The sequence below is a fragment of the Hypanus sabinus genome, chromosome 19 (assembly GCF_030144855.1).
Source record: "Hypanus sabinus isolate sHypSab1 chromosome 19, sHypSab1.hap1, whole genome shotgun sequence".
Lineage (NCBI taxonomy): Eukaryota > Metazoa > Chordata > Chondrichthyes > Myliobatiformes > Dasyatidae > Hypanus > Hypanus sabinus.
In genome coordinates this window covers 2,502,451-2,525,024 of record NC_082724.1, presented here as the reverse complement: position 1 = coordinate 2,525,024, position 22,574 = coordinate 2,502,451, and the positions used below count along the sequence as shown (strand labels likewise).

The following is a 22,574-nucleotide window of genomic DNA, read 5'->3' as shown; positions in this document are numbered from 1 at the left end:
AATCAACCACTGCTTTATCCACACTAGAATCTCTCCTCTAATACCACGGGCTCTTAACTTGTAAAGCAGTCTTATGGTGGCACCTTGTCAAAGGCCTTCTGAAAACTCAAGTACACAACATCCACTGATCCTGCTTTGTACATCCTGCTTGTTATTTCTTCAAAGAATTCCAACATTTATCAGGCAAAATTTTTCCTTTAGGAAACCATGCTGACTGTGGCCTATTTTATCCCGTGCCTCCAAGTACCCCAAAGCCACATCCTGAATAATCAACTCCAACATCTTCCCAACCACTGAGGTCAGACATAGTTTCCTTTCTTCTGCCTCTCTCGCTTCTTGAAGAGCAGAGTGACATTTATAATTTTCCAGTCTTCCAGAACCATTCCAGAATCTAGTGATTCTTGAAAGATCATTACTAATGCCTCCACAATTTCTTCAGCCACCTCTTTCAGAACCCTGGGGTGTAGACCATCTGGTCCAGTGATTTATCTACCGTCAGACCTTTCAGCTTTCCAAGAACCTCCTCTATAGTAATGGTAACTTCACACTTCTGCCCCCTGACTCTTTGAAACTTCAGGCACACTGCTACTGTCTTCCACAGTGAAGACTGACACAAAATAATTATTCAATTCATCAGTTATTTCCTTGACCCCCATTACTACCTCTCCAGGATCATTTTCCAACAGCCCGATATCCACTCTCACCTCTCTTTTACACTTTATTGTATTTGAAGAAACTTTTGGTGTCCTCCTTAATATTATTGGCTTGCTTTCCTTCATATTCCATCTTTTTCTTCTTTTAGTCAGGGTTTTTTAAGTTATGGGGAGAAGGCAGAAGAAAGGGGTTGAGAAGGATAATAAGTCAGCAGATCTCACTTGGTGGGCCGAATGGTATTATTCTCTTCCTGTGTCTTATGGTCCTATGGTTGCTAGGTCTGCGTCCAAACTAAATGGCTGAAGGGAAGTAGCTGTTCCTGAACCTGGTGGTGTGGGACTTCAGGCTCCTGTACCTCCTGCCCGGTGGTAACTGTGAGATGGTCAAGATGTTGGGGACCTCTCCTGATGGATGTTGCCTTTTTGAAGCAGCATCCTCTGTGGGTTCTGCCGATGGTGGGGAGGGATATACCCACGATGAGTCCTCTACTCTCTTTGCATTTGAATGACCTCAGCAGACTGTGATCAACCAGTCAGGACGCTTCCAACAGGTCTTTGGTCGAAGTTTATTAAAGAGTTTATTGTTAAGCAGAACCAGCAAAACCTCGCAAGTAAGATTCATTGGTATCAGGGTTAAGAGTTTTGGGGAGAAAGTGGGAGAATGGGGCCAGGGTGGAATAGTGGAGCAGACTCGATGCTCCCAAATGCCCTAAGTTTGCCTTTACAGCCTGCGAGTGGTTCCCCACAGGAAACAGCAGTGATCTGGAACGTGAGGTGACATGAGTGTGTTTTCAGGGAACTTCCAGGAAGAATTGGAGAACTCCTTGAGGGAGAAATAATCACAGGGCAGTGGCAATGAGTGGCAGAGGAGGCCGATGAAATGGTTCTTTCAAGAGCAGGTACAGGTTATTGTGAGGCCAATATGTATTGCTCCTTGAGAAGGTGGGAGTTGGATGGTGACCCATTACTGTCAGGAAGGAGACACAGGGGCATCAGGACTGGCACTGCCAGACTGGGTAACAGCTTCTTCCCTCGGGCTGTCAGACTAATGAGTACCCGTCACCACTGTGGTCAGCTCACTAAGGCAGAGAGCTGCTTACTGTTTATCTGTGATGCACACTACATGCATTTTGAATTATAAATTAGTAAACTATTTATGGTACTATCTTAGTTCATGTGCTGTATGTGATATATGTTTTGTGGGCGCACAATTGTCTAGACGAACTTGGTTTTGTTTGGTTCTATGCTACGGTATATGGACTGTCAGATGACAACAAACTTGAATTTAAACTTGGAGGGGAGGTTCCGAGGGGAATATGGAAATCCGATCCAAGGGTCCGGGGGGGGTGGATATGGAAACCCAATCCAAGGGTCCGGGGGGGGTGGATATGGAAATCCGATCCAAGGGTCCGGGGGGGGGGTGGATATGGAAATCCGATCCAAGGGTCCGGGGGGGGGGTGGATATGGAAATCCGATCCAAGGGTCCGGGGGGGGGGGTGGATATGGAAATCCGATCCAAGGGTCCAGGGGGGGGTGGATATGGAAACCTGATCCAAGGGTCCGGGGGGGGGGGGGGTGGATATGGAAATCCGATCCAAGGGTCCGGGGGGGGGGGTGGATATGGAAACCTGATCCAAGGGTCCGGGGGGGGGGTGGATATGGAAATCCGATCCAAGGGTCCGGGGGGGTCCGGGGTGGGGTGGATATCGAAACCCGATCCAAGGGTCCGGGGGGGGTGGATATGGAAATCCGATCCAAGGGTCTGGGGGGGGTGGATATCGAAACCCGATCCAAGGGTCCGGGGGGGTCCGGGGGGGGGTGGATATGGAAATCCGATCCAAGGGTCCGGGGGGGTCCGGGGGGGGGGTGTATATCGAAACCCGATCCAAGGGTCCGGGGGGTGGTGGATATGGAAACCTGATCCAAGGGTCCGGGGGGGGGGGTGTGTATGGAAACCTGATCCAAGGGTCTGGGGGGGGGGTGGATATGGAAATCCGATCCAAGGGTCTGGGGGGGTCCGGGGGGGGTGGATATGGAAACCTGATCCAAGGGTCCGGGGGGGGGGGGTGTGTATGGAAATCCGATCCAAGGGTCCGGGGGGGGGGTGTATATGGAAATCCGATCCAAGGGTCCGGGGGGGTCCGGGAGGGGGTGGATATGGAAATCCGATCCAAGGGTCCCGGGGGGGGGGGTGGATATGGAAACCCGATCCAAGGGTCCGGGTGGGGGGTGGATATCGAAACCCGATCCAAGGGTCCGGGGGGTGGTGGATATGGAAACCCGATCCAAGGGTCCGGGGGGTGGGGGGTGGATATCGAAACCCGATCCAAGGGTCTGGGGGGGTCCGGGGGGGGTGTATATCGAAACCCGATCCAAGGGTCCGGGGGGTGGTGGATATGGAAACCTGATCCAAGGGTCCGGGGGGGGGTGTGTATGGAAATCCGATCCAAGGGTCCGGGGTGGGGGGGGAGTATGGAACTATTCTTTATGTAAGCTGTGGGACCTTTGGGAGACATCCTGTCAGAATGGCAAACAGGTGCATGAACTGCGCCGAGCTGCAGCTCCTCAGGGACTGTGCTAAGGAACTGGAGCTGCAGCTCGATGACCTTCGGCTCATATGGGAGAATGAGGAGGTGAGAGACGGGAGCTACAGGGGAGCTGGCATGCAGGAGGCAGGTAGCTGGGCGAATGTCGGGAGAGGGAAAGGGAATAGGTACCCAGTGCAGAGCACCCCTGTGGCCACTCCCCCCAATAATAAGTACACTGCTTTGGGTATTTCATTTAGAGATACAGTGTGGATGTAGGCCCTTCTGAATCTCCGAGCCACTGTCTAGCAACCTCCAATATAACCCTGGCCGAATCACTGGACAACTTACAATGACAAAATAACTTTAGAGGGAACCGGAGCAACTAGAGGACCCCCACACAGTTATGGGGGAACATAATTCCTTACAGACGATGTTGGAATTGACTTCTGAAAACCTACACCCTGAGCTATGAAAGCATCATTGGAGATGGCGGAAGTTATGGAGAATTATCCTGTTGGGAATTAATTCTCCATAACCACCACCATCTCCAATGGGATCGCTCCACTGAGCACATCCTTCTATTAGCCCCACTTTCCACTTTCTGCAGGGAACTCCTGCATTATTCTCTTCTCCACTCATCCTTCTCTAATGATCTCCCTCCTGGCACTTATCCTTGCAAGCAGAACGAGAGCCACACCTGCCCCTACACCTCCTCACTACTATTTAGGCCACAAGAAGTTCTTCCAGGTGAGGTGATAGTTCACCTGTGAGTCTATCGGGGTTGTCTTCTGTATCCGGTGCTCCCAGAGTGGCCTCCTGCACATTGGTGAGACCCAGCGTAGATCTTGAGACTGCTTTGTCGAGCACTTTCCGCCATAAAAAGTGGGATTTCCCAGTGGCCACCATTCCAATTTTACTTCTCATTCCCATTCCGGTACGTCCATCTCTGCCGTCACGATGAGGCCACACTCAGGTTGGAGGAGCAACACCTTATATTCCATCTGGGTAGCCTCCTACCTGATGGCATGAACTTCGATTTCTCAAATTTCTGGTAATGGCCAGCCACCTTTCACCATTTCCCTCTCTCACCTTATCTCCTTACCCAACCACCTCCTCCCTCTGGCGCTTCTCCTTTTCTTCCTTCCATGGCCTTCAGTCCTCTCCTATCAGATTCCCCCTTCTCCAGCCCTGTATCGCTTTCACCCATCAACTTCACTTCACCCCTCCCCCCTCCAGCTTATACTTCCTCTTCTCCTTCTCCCAGCTTCTTAGTCTGAATCCTTCCCACTTCCTTTCCAGTCCTGAAATAGGGTCTCAGCCTGAAACGACCCTGTTTACACTTTTCCATAGACGCTGACTGTCCTGTTGTGATCCTGTAAGGGTAAAAAGATCCTAATGGGAGTTATACGCTGAATAGTAGCGGGGATGAGGGGTGCAAGTTACAATGGGAGGTAGAAAAGAGATGTAAAAAGAGAAATGTTACAATAGTAAACACGAGGAAATCTGCAGATGCTGGAAATTCAAACAACACACACAAAATGCTGGTGGAACACAGCAGGCCAGGCAGCATCTATAGGGAGAAGCACTGTCGACGTTTCGGGCTGAGACCCTTCAGGACTGACGAAGGGTCTCGGCCGGAAACGTCGACAGCGCTTCTCTCTATAGAAGCTGCCTGGCTTGTTATTCCACCAGCATTTTGTGTGTGTTGTGTGAATGTTACAATAGTCATAGGGGATTTCAATATGCAGGTAGATTGGGAAAGTCTGGATCCCAAGAGAGGGAATTTGTAGAATGTCTAAGAGACGTCATTTTACAGCAGCTTGAAGTTCCCTGTAGGGGAAAGGCAATTCTGGATCGGGTGTTGTGTACTGAACCAGATTTGATTAGGGAGCTTAAGGTAATGGAACTCGTAGGAGGCAGTGGTCACAATATGTTAGATTTTACCCTGGAATTTGAGAGGTAGAAGCTAAAGTTAGATGTACCAGTGAAGGAAATGACAAAGGCATGAAAGGGGAGTTGATTAGACGGGGTCGCTAGCAGGGATGACAGCAGAACAGCAATAGATGAAAGTTCTGAAGCAATTCGGAAGGTTCGGGATAGATACATCTCAAAGAAGAAGTATTCTAAAGGGAGGGTGAGACAACTGTGGCTGACAAACGCGAAGGCCTATAATAGAGCAAAAATTAATGGGAAGTTAAGAGGATTGGGAAGCTTGTAAAAAGCCAAAAGGAGAGAAAAGATGAAATATGAAAGTAAGCTAAGCAACAACGCTAAAGAGTTTTTCAGATACATGAAGAGTAAAAGGGAGGCAGGAGTAGATGAGGACCAGTGGAAAATACCACTGTAGAGGTAGTAATTGGGGAACAAGGAGATGGCAGATGAACTGAATAAGTATCTTGCATCAGTCTTCACTGTGGAAGACACTAGTAGTATGAAAGAAATTCGAAAGTGTCGGGGCAGAAGGGAGTGTAGTTGCTGTTACTAAGAAGAAGGTGCTTGGGATGCTTTAAAGGTCTGAAGGTCAGTAAGCCATCAGGACTAGATGGGGCTATACCACAGGGTTCTGGAAAGAGGATGTGGAGGCACTAGTAATGATCTTTCAGGAATTGCTAGATTCTGGAAAGTTTTTGGGGGACTGGAAAATTACAAATATCATTCCACTCTTTAAGAAGGGAAGGAGGCAGAGGAAAAGAAATGATAGGCCAGTTAGCCTATAATTCAGTGGTGGGAAGGTGCTGGAGCCAATTATTAAGGATGAGGATTTACAGTACTTGGAGGCACATGATAAAATAGGACAAAGTCAGCATGGTTTTCTTCAGGGGAAATCTTGCCTGACAAATCCGTTGGAATTCTTTGAGGAAATAACAAGCAGGATAGACAAAGGAGAATTGGGGGATGCTGTGTACTTGGATTTTCTGAAAGCCATTGACAAGCTGCCACACATGAAGCTGCTTAGCAAGATGAAAGCCCGTGGTATTACAGGAAAGATACTAGCATGGACAGAAGATTGGCAGACTCGCAGGAGACAAAGAGTGGGAATAAAGCGAACCTTTTCTATTTGGCTGAGGGTGACCAGTGGTGTTCTGCAGGGGTCGGTGTTGGAACTGTTTTTATGTTATATGTCAATGATTTGGATGATGAAATTGATGGCTTTGTGGCCAAGTTTGCGAATTATATGAAAGTAGGTGGAAGGGATGGTAGAGTTGAGGAAGCAGAAGGACTTAGACAGATTGGGACAGCGGGCAAAGAAGTGGCAGATGGAGTACAGTGTCAGCATGTGTGTGGTCATGCACTTTGATAGAAGGGATAATAGAATAGGAGGGAGAAAGTTTAAACATCAAAGGTGCAAAGGTTCTTGTGTAGGATTTCCTTAAAGGTTAACTTGCTGGTTAAGTGGATGGTGAGGAATGCAAATTCAATGCCAGTGTTCATTCCAACAGTACTAGAGTACAAAAGCAACAATGAAATTCTGAAACCTGGTCAGACTGTACTGTGAGCAGTTTTGGACCTCTTATCTAAGAAAAGATGTGCTGGCATTGTCGAGAGTCCAGAGAGAGGTCACAAGAATGATTCCTGGAATGAAAGGGTTAACATGTGAGAAGTATATGATGGCTCTCGTCCTGCACTCGCTGGAGTTTATAAAGTGATTGGGAGGGGGAATCTCATTGAAACCAATCCAATACTGAAAGGCCTTGGAAGAGTGGATGTGTAGAGGATGTTTCCTATAGTGGGGGAGTCTAGGACCAGAGGACACAGACAGAGTGGATGTGGAGAGGATGTTTCCTATAGTGGGGGAGTCTAGGACCAGAGGACACAGATAGAGTGGATGTGGAGAGGATGTTTCCTATAGTGGGGGAGTCGTGGACCAGAGGGCACAGATAGAGTGGATGTGGAGAGGATGTTTCCTATAGTGGGGGAGTCTAGGACCAGAGGACACAGATAGAGTGGATGTGGAGAGGATGTTTCCTATAGTGGGGGAGTCTAGGACCAGAGGACACAGATAGAGTGGATGTGGAGAGGATGTTTCCTATAGTGGGGGAGTCGTGGACCAGAGGGCACAGATAGAGTGGATGTGGAGAGGATGTTTCCTATAGTGGGGGAGTCGTGGACCAGAGGACACAGATAGAGTGGATGTGGAGAGGATGTTTCCTGTAGTGGGGGAGTCTCGGACTAGAGGACACAGATAGTGTGGATGTGGAGAGGATGTTTCCTATAGTGGGGGAGTCTAGGACCAGAGGACACAGATAGAGTGGATGTGGAGAGCATGTTTCTTATAGTGGGGGAGTCTAGGACCAGAGGACACAGATAGTGTGGATGTGGAGAGGATGTTTCCTATAGTGGGGGAGTCGTGGACCAGAGGACACAGATAGAGTGGATGTGGAGAGGATGTTTCCTATAGTGAGGGTGTCTAGGACCAGAGGACACAGATAGAGTGGATGTGGAGAGGATGTTTCCTATAGTGGGTGAGTCTAGGACCAGAGGACACAGATAGAGTGGATGTGGAGAGGATGTTTCCTATAGTGGGTGAGTCTTGGACCAGAGGACACAGATAGAGTGGATCTGGAGAGGATGTTTCCTATAGTGGGGTCTAGGACCAGAGGACACAGATAGAGTGGATGTGGAGAGGATGTTTCCTGTAGTGGGGGAGTCAAGGACCAGAGGACACAGATAGAGTGGATGTGGAGAGGATGTTTCCTGTAGTGGGGGAGTCTAGGACCACAGATAGAGTGGATGTGGAGAGGATGTTTCCTATAGTGGGGGAGTCGTGGACCAGAGGACACAGATAGAGTGGATGTGGAGAGGATGTTTCCTGTAGTGGGGGAGTCTAGGACCAAAGGACACAGATAGAGTGGATGTGGAGAGGATGTTTCCTGTAGTGGGGGAGTCTAGGACCAGAGGACACAGATAGAGTGGATGTGGAGAGGATGTTTCCTGTAGTGGGGGGAGTCTAGGACCAGACACAGATAGAGTGGATGTGGAGAGGATGTTTCCTATAGTGGGGGAGTCTAGGACCAGAGGACACAGATAGAGTGGATGTGGAGAGGATGTTTCCTATAGTGGGGGAGTTGTGGACCAGAGGACACAGATAGAGTGGATGTGGAGAGGATGTTTCCTATAGTGGGGGAGTCTAGGACCAGAGGACACAGATAGAGTGGATGTGGAGAGGATGTTTCCTATAGTGGGGGAGTCTAGGACCAGAGGACACAGATAGAGTGGATGTGGAGAGGATGTTTCCTATATCGGGAAAGTCTAGGACCAGAGGACACAGATAGAGTGGATGTGGAGAGGATGTTTCCTGTAGTGGGGGAGTCTAGGACCAGAGGACACAGATAGAGTGGATGTGGAGAGGATGTTTCCTATAGTGGGGGAGTCTAGGACCAGAGGACACAGCTTCTGAATAGAGGGACATCCATTTAATCACTGAAGGTCATCACTGGGTTTATTTAAAGTGGAGTTTGATAAGTTCTTGATTTGCTGGGGCATCAAAGGTTATGGGGAGAAGACAGGAGAATGGGGTTGAGAGGGGTAGTAAATCAGCCATGATGTATTGTGGGGTAGTATTGATGGGCTGAGTGGCCTAACTCTTCTCCTGTGGTCTATTTTCCGTGAGATTGAAGGAGGGCGCTCTGGTGGTGTTTGGACATGTGCAGTATCAACAATATCAGGAAGCTGTTTATTGACCAGGCTGATCCAGGACATTCGATGTTTGTCCTTCGTCAGTGCTGACGCTGTGCCCTGGCAGTGACATCAACCCTCGTACGTTCACAGGCATGTCACCAGTCAGAGTGCAATGTGTTTGCCTCCCTCAGTCAGCGGACTCTGAACAGCTCAAATACACACAGGCCAGTGCAACCGGGCAATTAAGAGTGCAGACCAAGCCCTGAGAGTTTGTGATGGAAGCTTCACTCTGTATCTGACCCTAGGAAGGTGTGCTTGAGCGATGTGGAGGGAGCTTCACTCTGTGTCTGACCATGGGAGTGTGTGATGAGACGGTGTAGAGGGAACTTAACTTTGTGTTTAACCCTGTGAGTATGTGATGGGACGGTGTGGAGGGAATTTCACTCTGTGCCTGACCCCAGGAGTGTGTGATGGGATGGTGTGGAGGGAGATTCACTCTGTGTCTGACCCCGGGAGTGTGTGATGGGACGGTGTGGAGGGAATTTCACTCTCTGTCTGACCCCGGGAGTGTGTGATGGGACGGAGTGGAGGGAATTTCACTCTCTGTCTGACCCCGGGAGTGTGTGATGGGATGGTGTGGAGGGAGATTCACTCTGTGTCTGACCCCGGGAGTGTGTGATGGGATGGTGTGGAGGGAATTTCACTCTCTGTCTGACCCCGGGAGTGTGTGATGGGACGGTGTGGAGGGAGCTTCACTCTGTGTCTGACCCTGGGAGTGTGTGATGGGACGGTGTGGAGGGAGCTTCACTCTGTGTCTGACCCTGGGAGTGTGTGATGGGATGGTGTGGAGGGAGATTCACTCTGTGTCTGACCTCGGGAGTGTGTGATGGGACAGTGTGGAGGGAGATTCACTCTGTGTCTGACCCCGGGAGAGTGTGATGTGAGTCTATGTGAGATTTATGAGGATGTTACTGGTAATTGAATTGACTGGGTTATGCAGGTTGTGCAGGTTGGGATTCTTTTGGATTATAGGAGAGTGAGAGGTGACCTGATAGAGATGTAACATTGCTGCAGTACAGGCAAGGTAAATGTCCACCAGAGCTCGTGAACAAGAACCCAAGGGAACGGGTTTAAGGTGAGAAGAGAGGGATTTAGTAGAATCTGAAGTGCAGCATTTTCACCAAGATGGCTACCAAAGACACTGGTATATTAAAAATTTGAAAGTACCCTGTATCATCAGCTAATTGATTAACAATATTAATTGACATGATACTTAATGTTGTTAATGCTACATTAACAATATTTTAAAAAAGATTTAGACAGGATAGTACATAGATTAGTACAGGCCCTTCGGCCCACTCTGGTCTACTGTAACATTTACTGACCCTTCCCTTCAACAGGACAGGTTTGGGGTAAGTGGGCCAAGCGCTGGCAATAAAGGTGAAACGTTTAAGAGGAACCTGAGGGAGAACTTCACTCTGACGTGGTGAGAGTGTGGAGCGAGCTGTATCGGAGGGGATATGGTTTGAGTTAAATAATTAAGAGAAGTTTGGATAAATACATGGATGGGAGAGGTGTGGCTTGACTAGGCACAGATTGGACATTTCTCTGTGATGAACTTTGATGGGCATCTTGGTTGCTCTGGAGCAGTTGGACTGTAAGACCTGTTGGTGTGTTTTGTGTTTTGCAGGGCAGGTGTGAGGGCTGGGCTCCTTGTCATTGTGAAAGGGGTTGGTCGTGGGTACCAAATGACCACGGGCTTCTCACCGTCTTTCTCTCTGTGTTATCAGGAGCGGCGTGGACCTGTGTTGAAGGGGCTGGAGGCCTGAGGTGCCCCCCCACCCCACCGTCGGCCTTCAGTGATCAGCAATGGTGGATCACCTGTTCCCGGCCGGAGAGATCTTCCTACCAGTGAGTCGCATGGCGATGGAGAGAGGTGGCTACCAGCTGCTGCCCTCCCCCCTGTCTGAGGATGAGAGTGACTCCTCCAGCTCTCACTCCTGCTCCAGCCCTGAGCCCATGCCCTCGGGATCCTGCTATGGGAGAGAAGACAGCATTATCGATTACCTCCTCTCCCAGGCCTCCCTTGGGGCTCCTGCCGGAAGGAGAGAGGACCAGGCATCTGACAAGGAGGGCTGCCCTGGAGGGCCGACAAACTTGTTCCGGCCCACCCTGGAGGAGATTGAGGAATTCTTGGAGGAGAACATGGACCAAGGCTTCAAGGATGAGGGCAGAGGCAGGGTGAGGGAGCCCCTGGATGCGAATGAGGGAGCCAGGAGACTGGAGGATGAGATGAAGACTGTGACAGAGGAGCCAAAGCTTGGGGAGGCAGGTGACACAAAGGAGGCTTTGGCAGCAGCCAAGGGGCTCCCGATCATTGTCCATCTGCAGCCAGTGGGGCTGAAACAGGAGGCAGCGGACCGGTCCTGGGGACAGGTGAAGATGGCTCAGCTCCTGGTCAATATTCAGGGCCAGACCTTCACACTGGTGCCACAGCTCACTCCCCCCACTGCCCTGGGCGGTCCCCGGCAGTTTGTCCGCATCGCGCCCGTGCCCATCGCAGCCAAGCCGCAGGCTGGGGGTGCTGAGGGCACCCAGAATGAGGCAGGTATCCTCCTGGGCTCGAGGGTGCCACGGTGCAGCTCTGCCGATCTTCTCAAGATGCACAAGTGCTCGTTCCCGGGCTGCTCCAAGATGTACACCAAGAGCAGCCATCTGAAGGCCCACCTGAGGCGGCACACCGGCGAGAAGCCCTTTGCCTGTACTTGGCCCGAGTGTGGATGGAGGTGAGTCTGCTCGACCCCCTCAGAAAGCTTGTGGAGCTGAATCAGACCATTCAGCCCATCCTGTCAACCCCTCTCGTCCATGTTCGGTGAGTTAGGTATACCCAGTGACAGCTCCACCACTGCCTGTGGCAGCGAATTCCACAGACTCACTGCTCCCTGACTAAAAAATTCCTCCTCATCTCTGTTCTAAATGGACGTCCTTCTACTCCCATTGTTCTTTCAGGAATTGTGATGAAGGGTCTAGGCCTGAAACTTTAATTGTTTATTCCTCTCCATTGATGCTGCGACCTGACATAAGAAAGAGGAGCAGGAGTCGGCCAGGACTGTCAAGCCCGATGTGGGAGGCGAGGGAGGAGATTGCTGAGCCTCTGGCGATGATCTTTGCATCATCAATGGGGACGGGAGAGGTTCCGGAGGATTGGAGGATTGTGGATGTTGTTCCTTTATTCAAGAAAGGGAGTAGAGATAGCTCAGGAAATTATAGACCAGTGAGGCTTACCTCAGTGGTTGGTAAGTTGATGGAGAAGATCTTGAGAGGTAGGATTTATGAACATTTGGAGAGGCATAATATGATTAGGAATAGTCAGCATGGCTTTGTCAAGGGCAGGTCGTGCCTTACGAGCCTGATTGAATTTTTTGAGGATGTGACTAATCACATTGATGAAGGAAGAGCAGTGGATGTCGTGTATATAGATTTCAGCAAGGCATTTGATAAGGTACCCCATGCAAGGCTTATTGAGTAAATAAGGAGGCATGGGATCCAAGGGGACATTGGTTTGTGGTTCCAGAACTGGCTTGCCCACAGAAGGCAAAGAGTGGTTGTAGACGGGTCATATTCTGCATGCAGGTCAGTGACTAGTGGTGTGCTTCAAGGATCTGTTCTGGGACCCTACTCTTCATGATTTTTATAAATGAAGTGGAGGGATGGGTTAGTAAGTTTGCTGATGACACAAAGGTTGGGGGGTGTTGTGGATAGTGTGGAGGGCTGTCAGAGGTTACAGCAGGACATTGATAGGGTACAAAACTGGGCTAAGAAATGGCAGATGGAGTTCAACCCAGAGCATGATCCCGGACGAGTCCCCACAATGTAACCCCCCCCCCCACCCCGAGTCGCCTCAGGCTTGCTCAGCTCGTTCTTGTCTAGGGGGAGCAGCCTTCGGCCCCGCCAAACTGGGTAATCAGCTGGTGTGGATGCTGTGTGATGTCCCCGCCTCGCCCAAAAACAGACAGTACACCATATGCGATTAAATGAGTACAATTTATAAAGATTACTATAACTAAGTGAACAATAACGATACAGTATATATGAAGGAAAAGAAACTAAAGAAAAGGCACCAACTTATCAAAGTCCAAACCACTTCGTGCACAACCGTTGGAGCTCAATTACTGAAGTCTTCTGGTCACCATTCGATCCCCTCCGAGCTCCTTGCCTCACAGCTCAGGACCTCCCGAAGTGGTCAACCAAGCACATCTATCTTCGTCTCCTCTCCTCGGACTGGCCTCGGACTCCCCGCTTGGGGTCGTTCCTCGCCCAGCTTACAGCATCGCGTCCTCTCTCTCTCACCCCCTCGCGCCGATCTGCCCAAAAGCCCGCCAACAATAGCTTACAGACTCAGAAGAAAGAACAACATTAATCCCAATTGGTTTACAAAGGAATACAATTCTCATTATCAGTAAATTTTAACCCAAACAAGCTTCCAGCACTCTCTCGCAACAAAGAAGCATTCCTACTTTTAACAAAACAAAGAAGCCATTTTGATTAACATACGCAGTAACAAAGAAAAAGAAGAAACCCCCTTTACACGTGTGAGGTGGTTCAGTTTGGTAGGTCAAATATGATGGCACAATATAGTATTAATTGTAAGACACTTGTCAGTGTAGAGGATCAGAGGGATCTTGGGGTCCGAGTCCTAAGCTGCTGCACAGGTTGACTCTGTGGTTAAGAAGGCGTATGGTGTATTGGTCAAGGACACCGAGGCAGTGTGTTGTGTTCTTGAGCAAGGCACTTAACCACACACTGCTCCAGTCCACCCAGCTGAAAATGGGTACCAGCAAAATATGGTGCGGACCAGGGGAATCCGACTGTTTAATTAAAACAAAGCATCGCGAAGGTCGCAGGGCGGTGTTGACGTGATGTGAATGTCAAAGTGAGAAATTCAATGAAGTGCGTGAGCCTTTGAGTGCGGGTAAACCCCAATGGAAGTCCCTTTACGAGGGGGTTCTTCCCATGCCCCTGGGGATCCGGGGTGGAGGGTGCCCAGCAACACGCTCTTCAATTTGTACACGGATCTCCCACCCGCATGCCACTTCTGAGACCGTGTTCCACATGTACATGGGGAGTGTGAGGCTGCAGCCCCTTTTTGCGTATTTGCATGGGCTGCTTCTAGCCCTCTGGTTGCATCATTCCAGAACAAGGGGTCACAGTTTAAGGATAAAGGGGAAGCCTTTTAGGACCGAGATGAGGAAAAACTTCTTCACACAGAGAGTGGTGAATCTGTGGAATTCTCTGCCACAGGAAACAGTTGAGGCTGGTTCATTGGCTATATTTAAGAGGAAGTTAGATATGGTCCTTGTGGCTAAAGGGATCAGGGGGTATGGAGAGAAAGCAGGTACAGGGTTCTGAGTTGGATGATTAGCCATGATCATACTGAATGGCGGTGCAGGCTCGAAGGGCTGAATAGCCTACTCCTGCACCTATTTTCTATGTTTCCATTTTAGCCCGTCCTTATCTATATACGGTCATCCAGTAAGGAAGGGAACATGGAGGGGTGAGGATGTCCTTATCAATTTGTTCCTGGGGCTGGCGAAAACAGCCATCCGTGGGTCTTGGAAACAGACCAATGTTTAGGGTGTATGTTCCTGCCCGGGTAAATATTGAAAAGAAACACGAGCAGTCCACGGTGACCTTAGACCCAGGGGACCGTTGGGCTCCGCGGGGTGTAAATGCCATCATTGATAGAGATGGGAATATTTTGGTTTAATGTGTATTGTCTATTTGTAAAGAGTAATTGTGTTAGTCATTGTTTTCTATGTACTGTATAGCACCGAATTTGTAATAAAGAAAATTTTGTATTAAAAAAAATACGGTCCATTGGCCTTCATCATCCATGGGATTGAGTTTAGGAGCTGAGAGATAATGTTGCAGTTATATAGGACACTGGTCAGACCCCACTTGGAGTTCTGTGCTCAGTTCTGGTCGCCTCACTACAGGAAGGATGTGGAATCTATGGAAGGGGTGCAGAGGAGATTTACAAGGATGTTGCCTGGATTGGGGAGCATGCCAAGGTTGAGTGAACTTGGCCTTTTCTCTTTGAAGCGATGGAGAATGAGAGGTGACCTGATAGAGGTGTTGTGGTGAACTGCATATACCTGTCTGGACACGCCCCCCCCCCACCCGCTGACTGCTCCCGTGGCTCCTCCCGCAGACCCTGGTATAAAGGCGATTGGAGGCACAGACCCTTCCTCAGTCTCCAGGATGTAGTGTGGTGGTCACTTGCTGCTTGTGCTTTCTTCCAGCCAATAAAAGTCTACCTTAACTCACGTCTCCGAGAGTTATTGATGGTGCATCAGGTGTATAAGATGATGAGAGGCATTAATCGTGTGGATAGTCAGAGGCTTTTTCCCAGGGCTGAAATGGCTAGCACGAGAGGGCACAGTTTTAAGGTGTTTGGAAGTAGGAACAGAGGAGATGTCGGGTAAGTTTTTTACTCTGAGAGTGGTGAGTGAGTGGAATGGGCTGCCGGCAATGATGGTGGAGGCGGATACGATAGGGTCTTTTAAGAGACTCTTGGATAGGTACATGAAGCTTAGAAAAATAGAGGGCTATGGGTAACCCTTGGTAATTTCTGAAGTAAGTACATGTTCAGCACAGGATCGTGGCTGAGTGGCCTGTATTGTGCTGTAGGTTTTCTATATTTCTAATAAGATCATGGCTGATCTGGCCATGGACTCATCTCCACCTATCTGCTTTTCCCCCATAACCCTTAATTCTCTTACTATGCAAAGATCTATCCAACCTTGTTTTAAATATATTTACTGAGGGAGCCTCCACTGCTTCATTGGGCAGAGAACCACTCTCTGGGAAAAGCAGTTCGTTATCTCTGTCCTAAATCTACTCCCCCAAATCTTGAGGCTATATCCCTTAGTTCTAGTAGAATTCCAGTGACCTGCTGGGTTCCTCAAGCAGTTTGTGTATGATGCTCAAGATCTCTTGTGATCCCTGTGAGACTGTGTCCCCTGCTCTAAGACTCCTTCCCTATAGGAAGCATCCACTCCATGTCCACTCTCTCTAGGCCAGTAGATTTCAATCAGGTTTCCTCCTCATTCTTCTAAACTCCAGTGAGTACAGGCCCAGAGCCATCAAGCACTCCTCATATATAAACCTTGCATTCCAGGATCTGGACCCTCTCCAATGCCAGCACATCTTTTCTCAGATAAGGGGTCCAAATGTGGTCTGACTGATGTCTCATAAACCTTCAGCATCACATCTTTACTCTTATATTCTCGTCCTGTCCAAGGGAATGCTGATGTTAACAGCCAGAAAGCCAGCGGTGCCCTGTGCTCCCACCGGCCCATTGTCGGGTTGTTGGTGGGAGGGAGATTTGCTGATGGAATCACAGAGTGACCAGCACAGAACTATCCCTTTGGCTCGACAATTCCACACCGACAGTCTTCCCCCATCTCTATGAGAGCCTTTGGCCACCGTCCAAACCCCCCTATTCCTTGGTGATTGAGGGGCTCATCCATCAGGCAGTATACTGAAGACCGTCTGGGCGAAAAACATTCCCCATCTGATCTCCTCAGAACCCCCTCAATCCACTCACTGGTCTTAGAAACTCTCATGGACAGTGTCCGTGGGCTGTGGGAGTGGATATGGTGGGTGGGGAGAGTGTCCATGGGCTGTGCAGGGGGTGGGGGGGTTTGTTGGATGAGGGAGTGTCAGTGTCCCTTACCAGACAAGCACCGTCATTCAGAACAAGCTCAGTCACTCTAAAATCTCCTGCAACTGTAACCCCTGGTCCGGTACATCTGTAGGTGAGGAGCTGGGAGTGGCCAGTGTGTAGTGAGGGCAAAAAATCATCTGATGGGAAGTGTTGGTCATTCTCCCTCTATCCCTCCCTCTATCCCTCCCTCTATCCCTCCCTCTATCCCTCCCTCTATCCCTCCCTCTATCCCTCCCTCTATCCCTCCCTCTATCCCCCCCTCTCCCCCTCTCTCCCCCCCTCTCCCCCCCTCTCCCCCCTCTCCCCCCCTCTCCCCCTCTCTCTCCCCCTCTCTCTCCCCCTCTCTCTCCCCCTCTCTCTCCCCCTCTCTCTCCCCCTCTCTCTCCCCCTCTCTCTCCCCCTCTCTCTCCCCCTCTCTCTCCCCCCTCCCCCTCTCTCTCCTCTCTCGCCCCCTCTCTCGCCCCCCCTCCCTCACTATCCCCGTCACTCTCTCTCTGTCACTCCCTCTCACTCCCTGTCTCTCTCTCTCTCCTCTCCCCCACTCCCCCTATCCCCTCCCCCACTCCACCTCCTCTCTACCCCTCCCCCTTGCATCTCTCTCCCTCTCCGTCCTCACCATCGCCCCTCCCCTCCCTCCCTCTCTTTCTCCCTTTCCCCTCCTTCCCCCCCCCTCACCTGTGTGCCTCTCCCCCATTTCCCTTTCCCCTATCCGATGTAAGTGGTGGCGGCTGGCATGACATCACAGGCTTACCCCTCTCTCACTGTTGTATTTCAGGTTCTCAAGGTCCGACGAACTCTCCCGCCACAGACGCTCTCACTCGGGGATCAAGCCTTATCAGTGTCCAGTCTGTGAGAAGAAGTTTGCGCGCAGTGACCACCTCTCCAAGCACATCAAGGTTCACCGCTTCCCCAGAACAGGCCGCACAACCCGGCCGATGAACTGACCACTGCTGTGCTTGGACCAGACAGGGGCAACAGCTGGCCCCAAGGGCAGTGGGCAACCCAAGGATCTCTCGTGCAAAACCAGTGGCAGGGCTTGATCCAAGCTGTGAATGTTGATGATGTACTGTTGGCCTCCTCTGAAGCTGGTCCAGCTTGTGCGGGATTCAACTCTCTGATTAGAGCAATAACATGACAGTGAACACCAGCCCCCAGCTGTGGAAGTGATTTCTGAGCCCTGGACTGGCCTCCTCAGCCGAGCCACACACGGACGGGGCACGTCTTTCTGCAAAGCTCTCTCGTCTGCACAGAATGCCTCAACCTGAACTGAGGCCTTGTTCTACAACCAGCCTGAGGACCTGAGGATCCGTTGTTGGTTTCTCTGCGTGCAAATTGGTTTGCGATGAAAATGTAGGTGGATGGGTTAGTAAGTTTGCGGCTGATACCAAGATTGGTGGAGTTGCGGATAGTGTAGAAGACTGGCAAAGAGTACAGTGTGATATAGATCAGTTGCAGATGTGGGCTGAAAAATGGCTGTTGGAGTTTCACCCAGATAAATGTGAGGTGCTTCACCTTGAGAGAGGACAGTGTAAAGGGGTAGTGCACTGTTGAGGGTAAGATCCTTAACAGTGTTGATGAGTAGAGGGATCGTGGGGTCGAAGTTCACAGGTTGATAGGGCGGCCCAGAAGGACAATCAGCCCACCACAACGTGGACTGTGCTGTACTGATCGATGTTCTAAGTTGGTTTACTATTGTCACATGTACCAAGGTCTTGTCCTGAACCCATTTGTTAGACAATGCATTGAGGCAGACAAGGGTAAACACAACAGAATGCAGAATGAAGTGTTGCAGTCACAGAGAGAGCAGTGCAAGGATCATAATCTGGGTTAAAGACTTTCCAACACTTTTTTCAGAAACACACAGCGATGAAATCTACTGATTGGGATACTTTGCTGCATTCCTAAGGGTTAAATTGCGGAGTGTGATATGTTGCCCAGGATAGTCAGCATCATCGCGGACTGTATGACAAAACAGTGCTGACTGGGGAAACGGTTTGGTTGGTGCTATGGTCATGGGGGAATGATTTCAAGCTCCTCACAAAGCAGGGTTTCCTCTGCCTGTGTGGTGTAATGTGGAAAGTGTGAAATCCTGCATTACAACACGAGAAATGGAGGGTGTATTTAAATAGTGAGGGGCTGGCTGACTCACAATAGACTCTGTATAGGTCCAGCAAATGTTCCTGTTAGCTGAAAAGGAAGTTGAAAACAATAAGAGGCAGATTATTTTTCAGTTACATCAGGAATCAAGAGCTGAACCTCTGGGCTCTACTGATGTCCCAGTGTGAAAAAGAACGGTAATATGTTGTGAGCAGTCAGAGGTTGAACTGGCCGACAATGGTTGGATTATCTTGTGAGAAGCAAGCCCTGCTGTAGTTTGGTGGATTGGTCTGTATTTGCATTGGGAGGGGACCTAATTGAGCCATGCACATTTCTGAGTGGTTTTAATGGGAGTGGTGAAGGTGGAGAGGACGTTTCCTCTTGTGGCAAACTCTCGAATTGGGACCACCGTTTGAAAATAAGTGGCGACCCATTTAAGGCAGGAATGACAGGAGAGTTTTCCTGTCAGAGTGGGGCAGGTCTGTTCCGTAAACCGTGGCGAATCAGAGGCTTTGAAGTAGATGGATTCTCGATAGGTTAATGCAGTTGGATTCATGTTACAGAGCTGAGGTTGTTATCAGATCTCTCCTGATCATATTGAATACGTGAGAAGACACAAAGGGGCTGAGTAGTCTTTACTGCCCTTGTGTGTATTGTCTCCAGGCTGGTGGAAGTGCTGAGTGTCTGCCGTGTCCTGTTCTAACGTGGTGAGGGATTGGCCATGAGATTACCTTGTATTTTCCAGTGAATCCTGGGAATCGTACCCCTCTCACTGCTATTCCCTGTTAAAGCTTTGGAGGACTTCCGATGTCATCCCTCTCTCACCACAGAACGGTGAAAACTAACAGCTCTTGGATAAGCCGAGCGAGGCTACACCTGGAGTGGCTCCACTAAGGGAAAGGTGTGGAGGTTTGGGAGAACAGGTTCACCATGGTGCTCTCTGGATTAACAGGCAGGACGTCACGAGAGGCTGGACAAACTTGAGCTGCTCTCTCTGGAGCATCGGAGGCTGAGGGCAGATCTGAGAGAGGTTTCTATGGTTATGGGAGGCATCGACAGACAGTAGCTTCTTCACAGGGTTGAAATGTCTAACACCAGAGGGCAGCCATTTAAGGTGGGGGGGGGGGTCATTTTAAAGGAGATATGGGGGGCAAGTGAGAGTGGTGGGTGCCTGGAAAGCCCTGCCTGGAGTGGTGGTAGAGGCAGATACATTAGGGACTTCTAAGAGACGTTTGGAAATGCACGTGGATGAGAGGGAAAAAGAAGGGTATGGATATTGTCAAGGCAGAGGAGATTCACTTAATGAGCCGTTTGAATCTAATTTAAATAGTTTGGCGCAATATTATGGGCAGAAGGGCCTGTTCCTGTGCTGGACTGTTCGATGTTCTATACTCCATGCCATTCTCAGTCCTGATAATCAGTCAACCTCACTCCCCAGCAGCCCCGGCTGGAACCTCTCTGAATTTCACAGCGTGAGATTTAATGTCAAACCTATTACTCCAAAGTACAAAGCTCAAAGTCAGATTGTTATCCAAGAACCTATCGGTTATAATACGTGATCTTGAGATTAATGTCCTTGTAGACATTCACAAGAAAATAAAGAAATGCAATAGAATTTACAAAAAAAGCTACAGTACCCATAAACAAACACCAACAAAGAACCGATGTGTAAATTTAACATAACAATCAAACTGAGAACAGAAGTTGTCAAGCGCCCGTAGGTTGTAGGATCGTTTCAGAGTTGTAGGGCAAGGTCAAGTACAGGTGTACTGTCATCCGACTGTACATATATACAACCAAATGAAACAACGTTCCCCCGGACCATGTTGTACCAATACATATATCCATCAAACAAAACAATGTCCCCCCGGACCACAGTCACCCACAATACATATATACACCAAGCGAAACAACGTCTCCTCCGCCCGGACCACGGTCACCCACAATACATATATACACCAAACGAAACAAAGTCCTCTCCCCCCGGACCACGGTCACCCACAATACATATATACACCAAACGAAACACCGTCCCCTCCCCCCGGACCACGGTCACCCACAATACATATATACACCAAACGAAACAACGTCTCCTCCCCCCGGACCACGGTCGCCCACAATACATATATACACCAAACGAAACAACGTCCCCTCCCCCCGGACCACGGTCACCCACAATACATACATACACCAAACGAAACAACGTCCCCTCCCCCCGGACCACGGTCACCCACAATACATATATACACCAAACGAAACAACGTCCCCTCCCCCCGGACCACGGTCACCCACAATACATATATACACCAAACGAAACAACGTCCCCTCCCCCCGGACCACGGTCACCCACAGTACATATATACACCAAACGAAACAACGTCCCCTCCCCACGGACCATGATCACCCACAATACATATATACACCAAACGAAACAACGTCCCCTCCCCCCGGACCACGGTCACCCACAATACATATATACACCAAACGAAACAACGTCCCCTCCCCCGGACCACGGTGTACCCACAATACATATATACACCAAACGAAACAACGTCCCCTCCCCCCGGACCACGGTCACCCACAGTACATATACACACCAAACGAAACAACGTCCCCTCCCCCCGGACCACGGTCACCCACAATACATATATACACCAAACGAAACAACGTCCCCTCCCCCCGGACCACGGTCACCCACAATACATATATACACCAAACGAAACAACGTCCCCTCCCCCCGGACCACGGTCACCCACAATACATATATACACCAAACGAAACAACGTCCCCTCCCCCCGGACCACGGTCACCCACAATATATATATACACCAAACGAAACAACGTCCCCTCCCCCCGGACCACGGTCACCCACAGTACATATATACACCAAACGAAACAACGTCCCCTCCCCCCGGACCACGGTCACCCACAATATATATATACACCAAACGAAACAACGTCCCTTCCCCTCGGACCACGGTCACCCACAATACATATATACACCAAACGAAACAACGTCCCCTCCCCCCGGACCACGGTCACCCACAGTACATATATACACCAAACGAAACAACGTCCACTCCCCCCGGACCACGGTCACCCACAATACATATATACACCAAACGGAACAACGTCCCCTCCCCCCGGACCACGGTCACCCACAATACATATATACACCAAACGAAACAACGTCCCCTCCCCCTTGACCACGGTCACCCACAATACATATATACACCAAACGAAACAACGTCCCCCCGGACCACGGTCACCCACAATACATATATACACCAAACGAAACAACGTCCCCTCCCCCGGACCACGGTCACCCACAATACATATATACACCAAACGAAACAACGTCCCCCCGGACCACGGTCACCCACAATACATATATACACCAAACGAAACGACGTCCCCTCCCCCCGGTCCACGGTCACCCACAATACATATATACACCAAACGAAACAACGTCCCCTCCCCCCGGACCACGGTCACCCACAATACATATATACACCAAACGAAACAACGTCCCCTCCCCCCGGACCACGGTCACCCACAATACATATATACACCAAACGAAACAACGTCCCCTCCCCCCGGACTCCGGTCACCCACAGTACATATATATACCAAACGAAACAACGTCCCCTCCCCCCGGACCACGGTCACCCACAATACAAATATACACCAAACGAAACATCGTCCCCTCCCCCTGGACCACGGTCACCCACAATACATATATACACCAAACGAAACAACGTCCCCTCCCCCCGGACCACGGTCACCCACAATACATATATACACCAAACGAAACAACGTCCCCTCCCCCCGGACCACGTTCACCCACAATACATATGTACACCAAACGAAACAACGTCCCCTCCTCCCGGACCACGGTCACCCACAATACATATATACACCAAACGAAACAACGTCCCCTCCCCCCG

General features: G+C 50.0%; 1 protein-coding gene across 5 annotated transcripts in view; it reads left to right on the top strand.

The window, feature by feature from the left end:
* klf15 (Kruppel like factor 15) overlaps positions 1–19,926 on the top strand; it is a 28,202-nt gene extending 8,276 nt beyond the window's left edge. For 2 of the 5 annotated variants that reach the window (XM_059943879.1, XM_059943881.1), the window contains exons 2-3: positions 10,592–11,587; positions 17,306–19,926. In XM_059943879.1, the coding sequence (XP_059799862.1) occupies positions 10,671–11,587; positions 17,306–17,474 (1,086 nt within the window). In that variant the 5' untranslated portion in view covers positions 10,592–10,670 and the 3' untranslated portion in view covers positions 17,475–19,926. Of the gene's footprint in view, positions 1–8,357; positions 9,209–10,591; positions 11,588–15,103; positions 15,240–17,305 lie in introns of those variants that run through there. The other 3 variants (XM_059943883.1, XM_059943882.1, XM_059943884.1) reach the window with 3 other exon arrangements.
* The last annotated feature ends 2,648 nt before the right edge of the window (positions 19,927–22,574 follow it).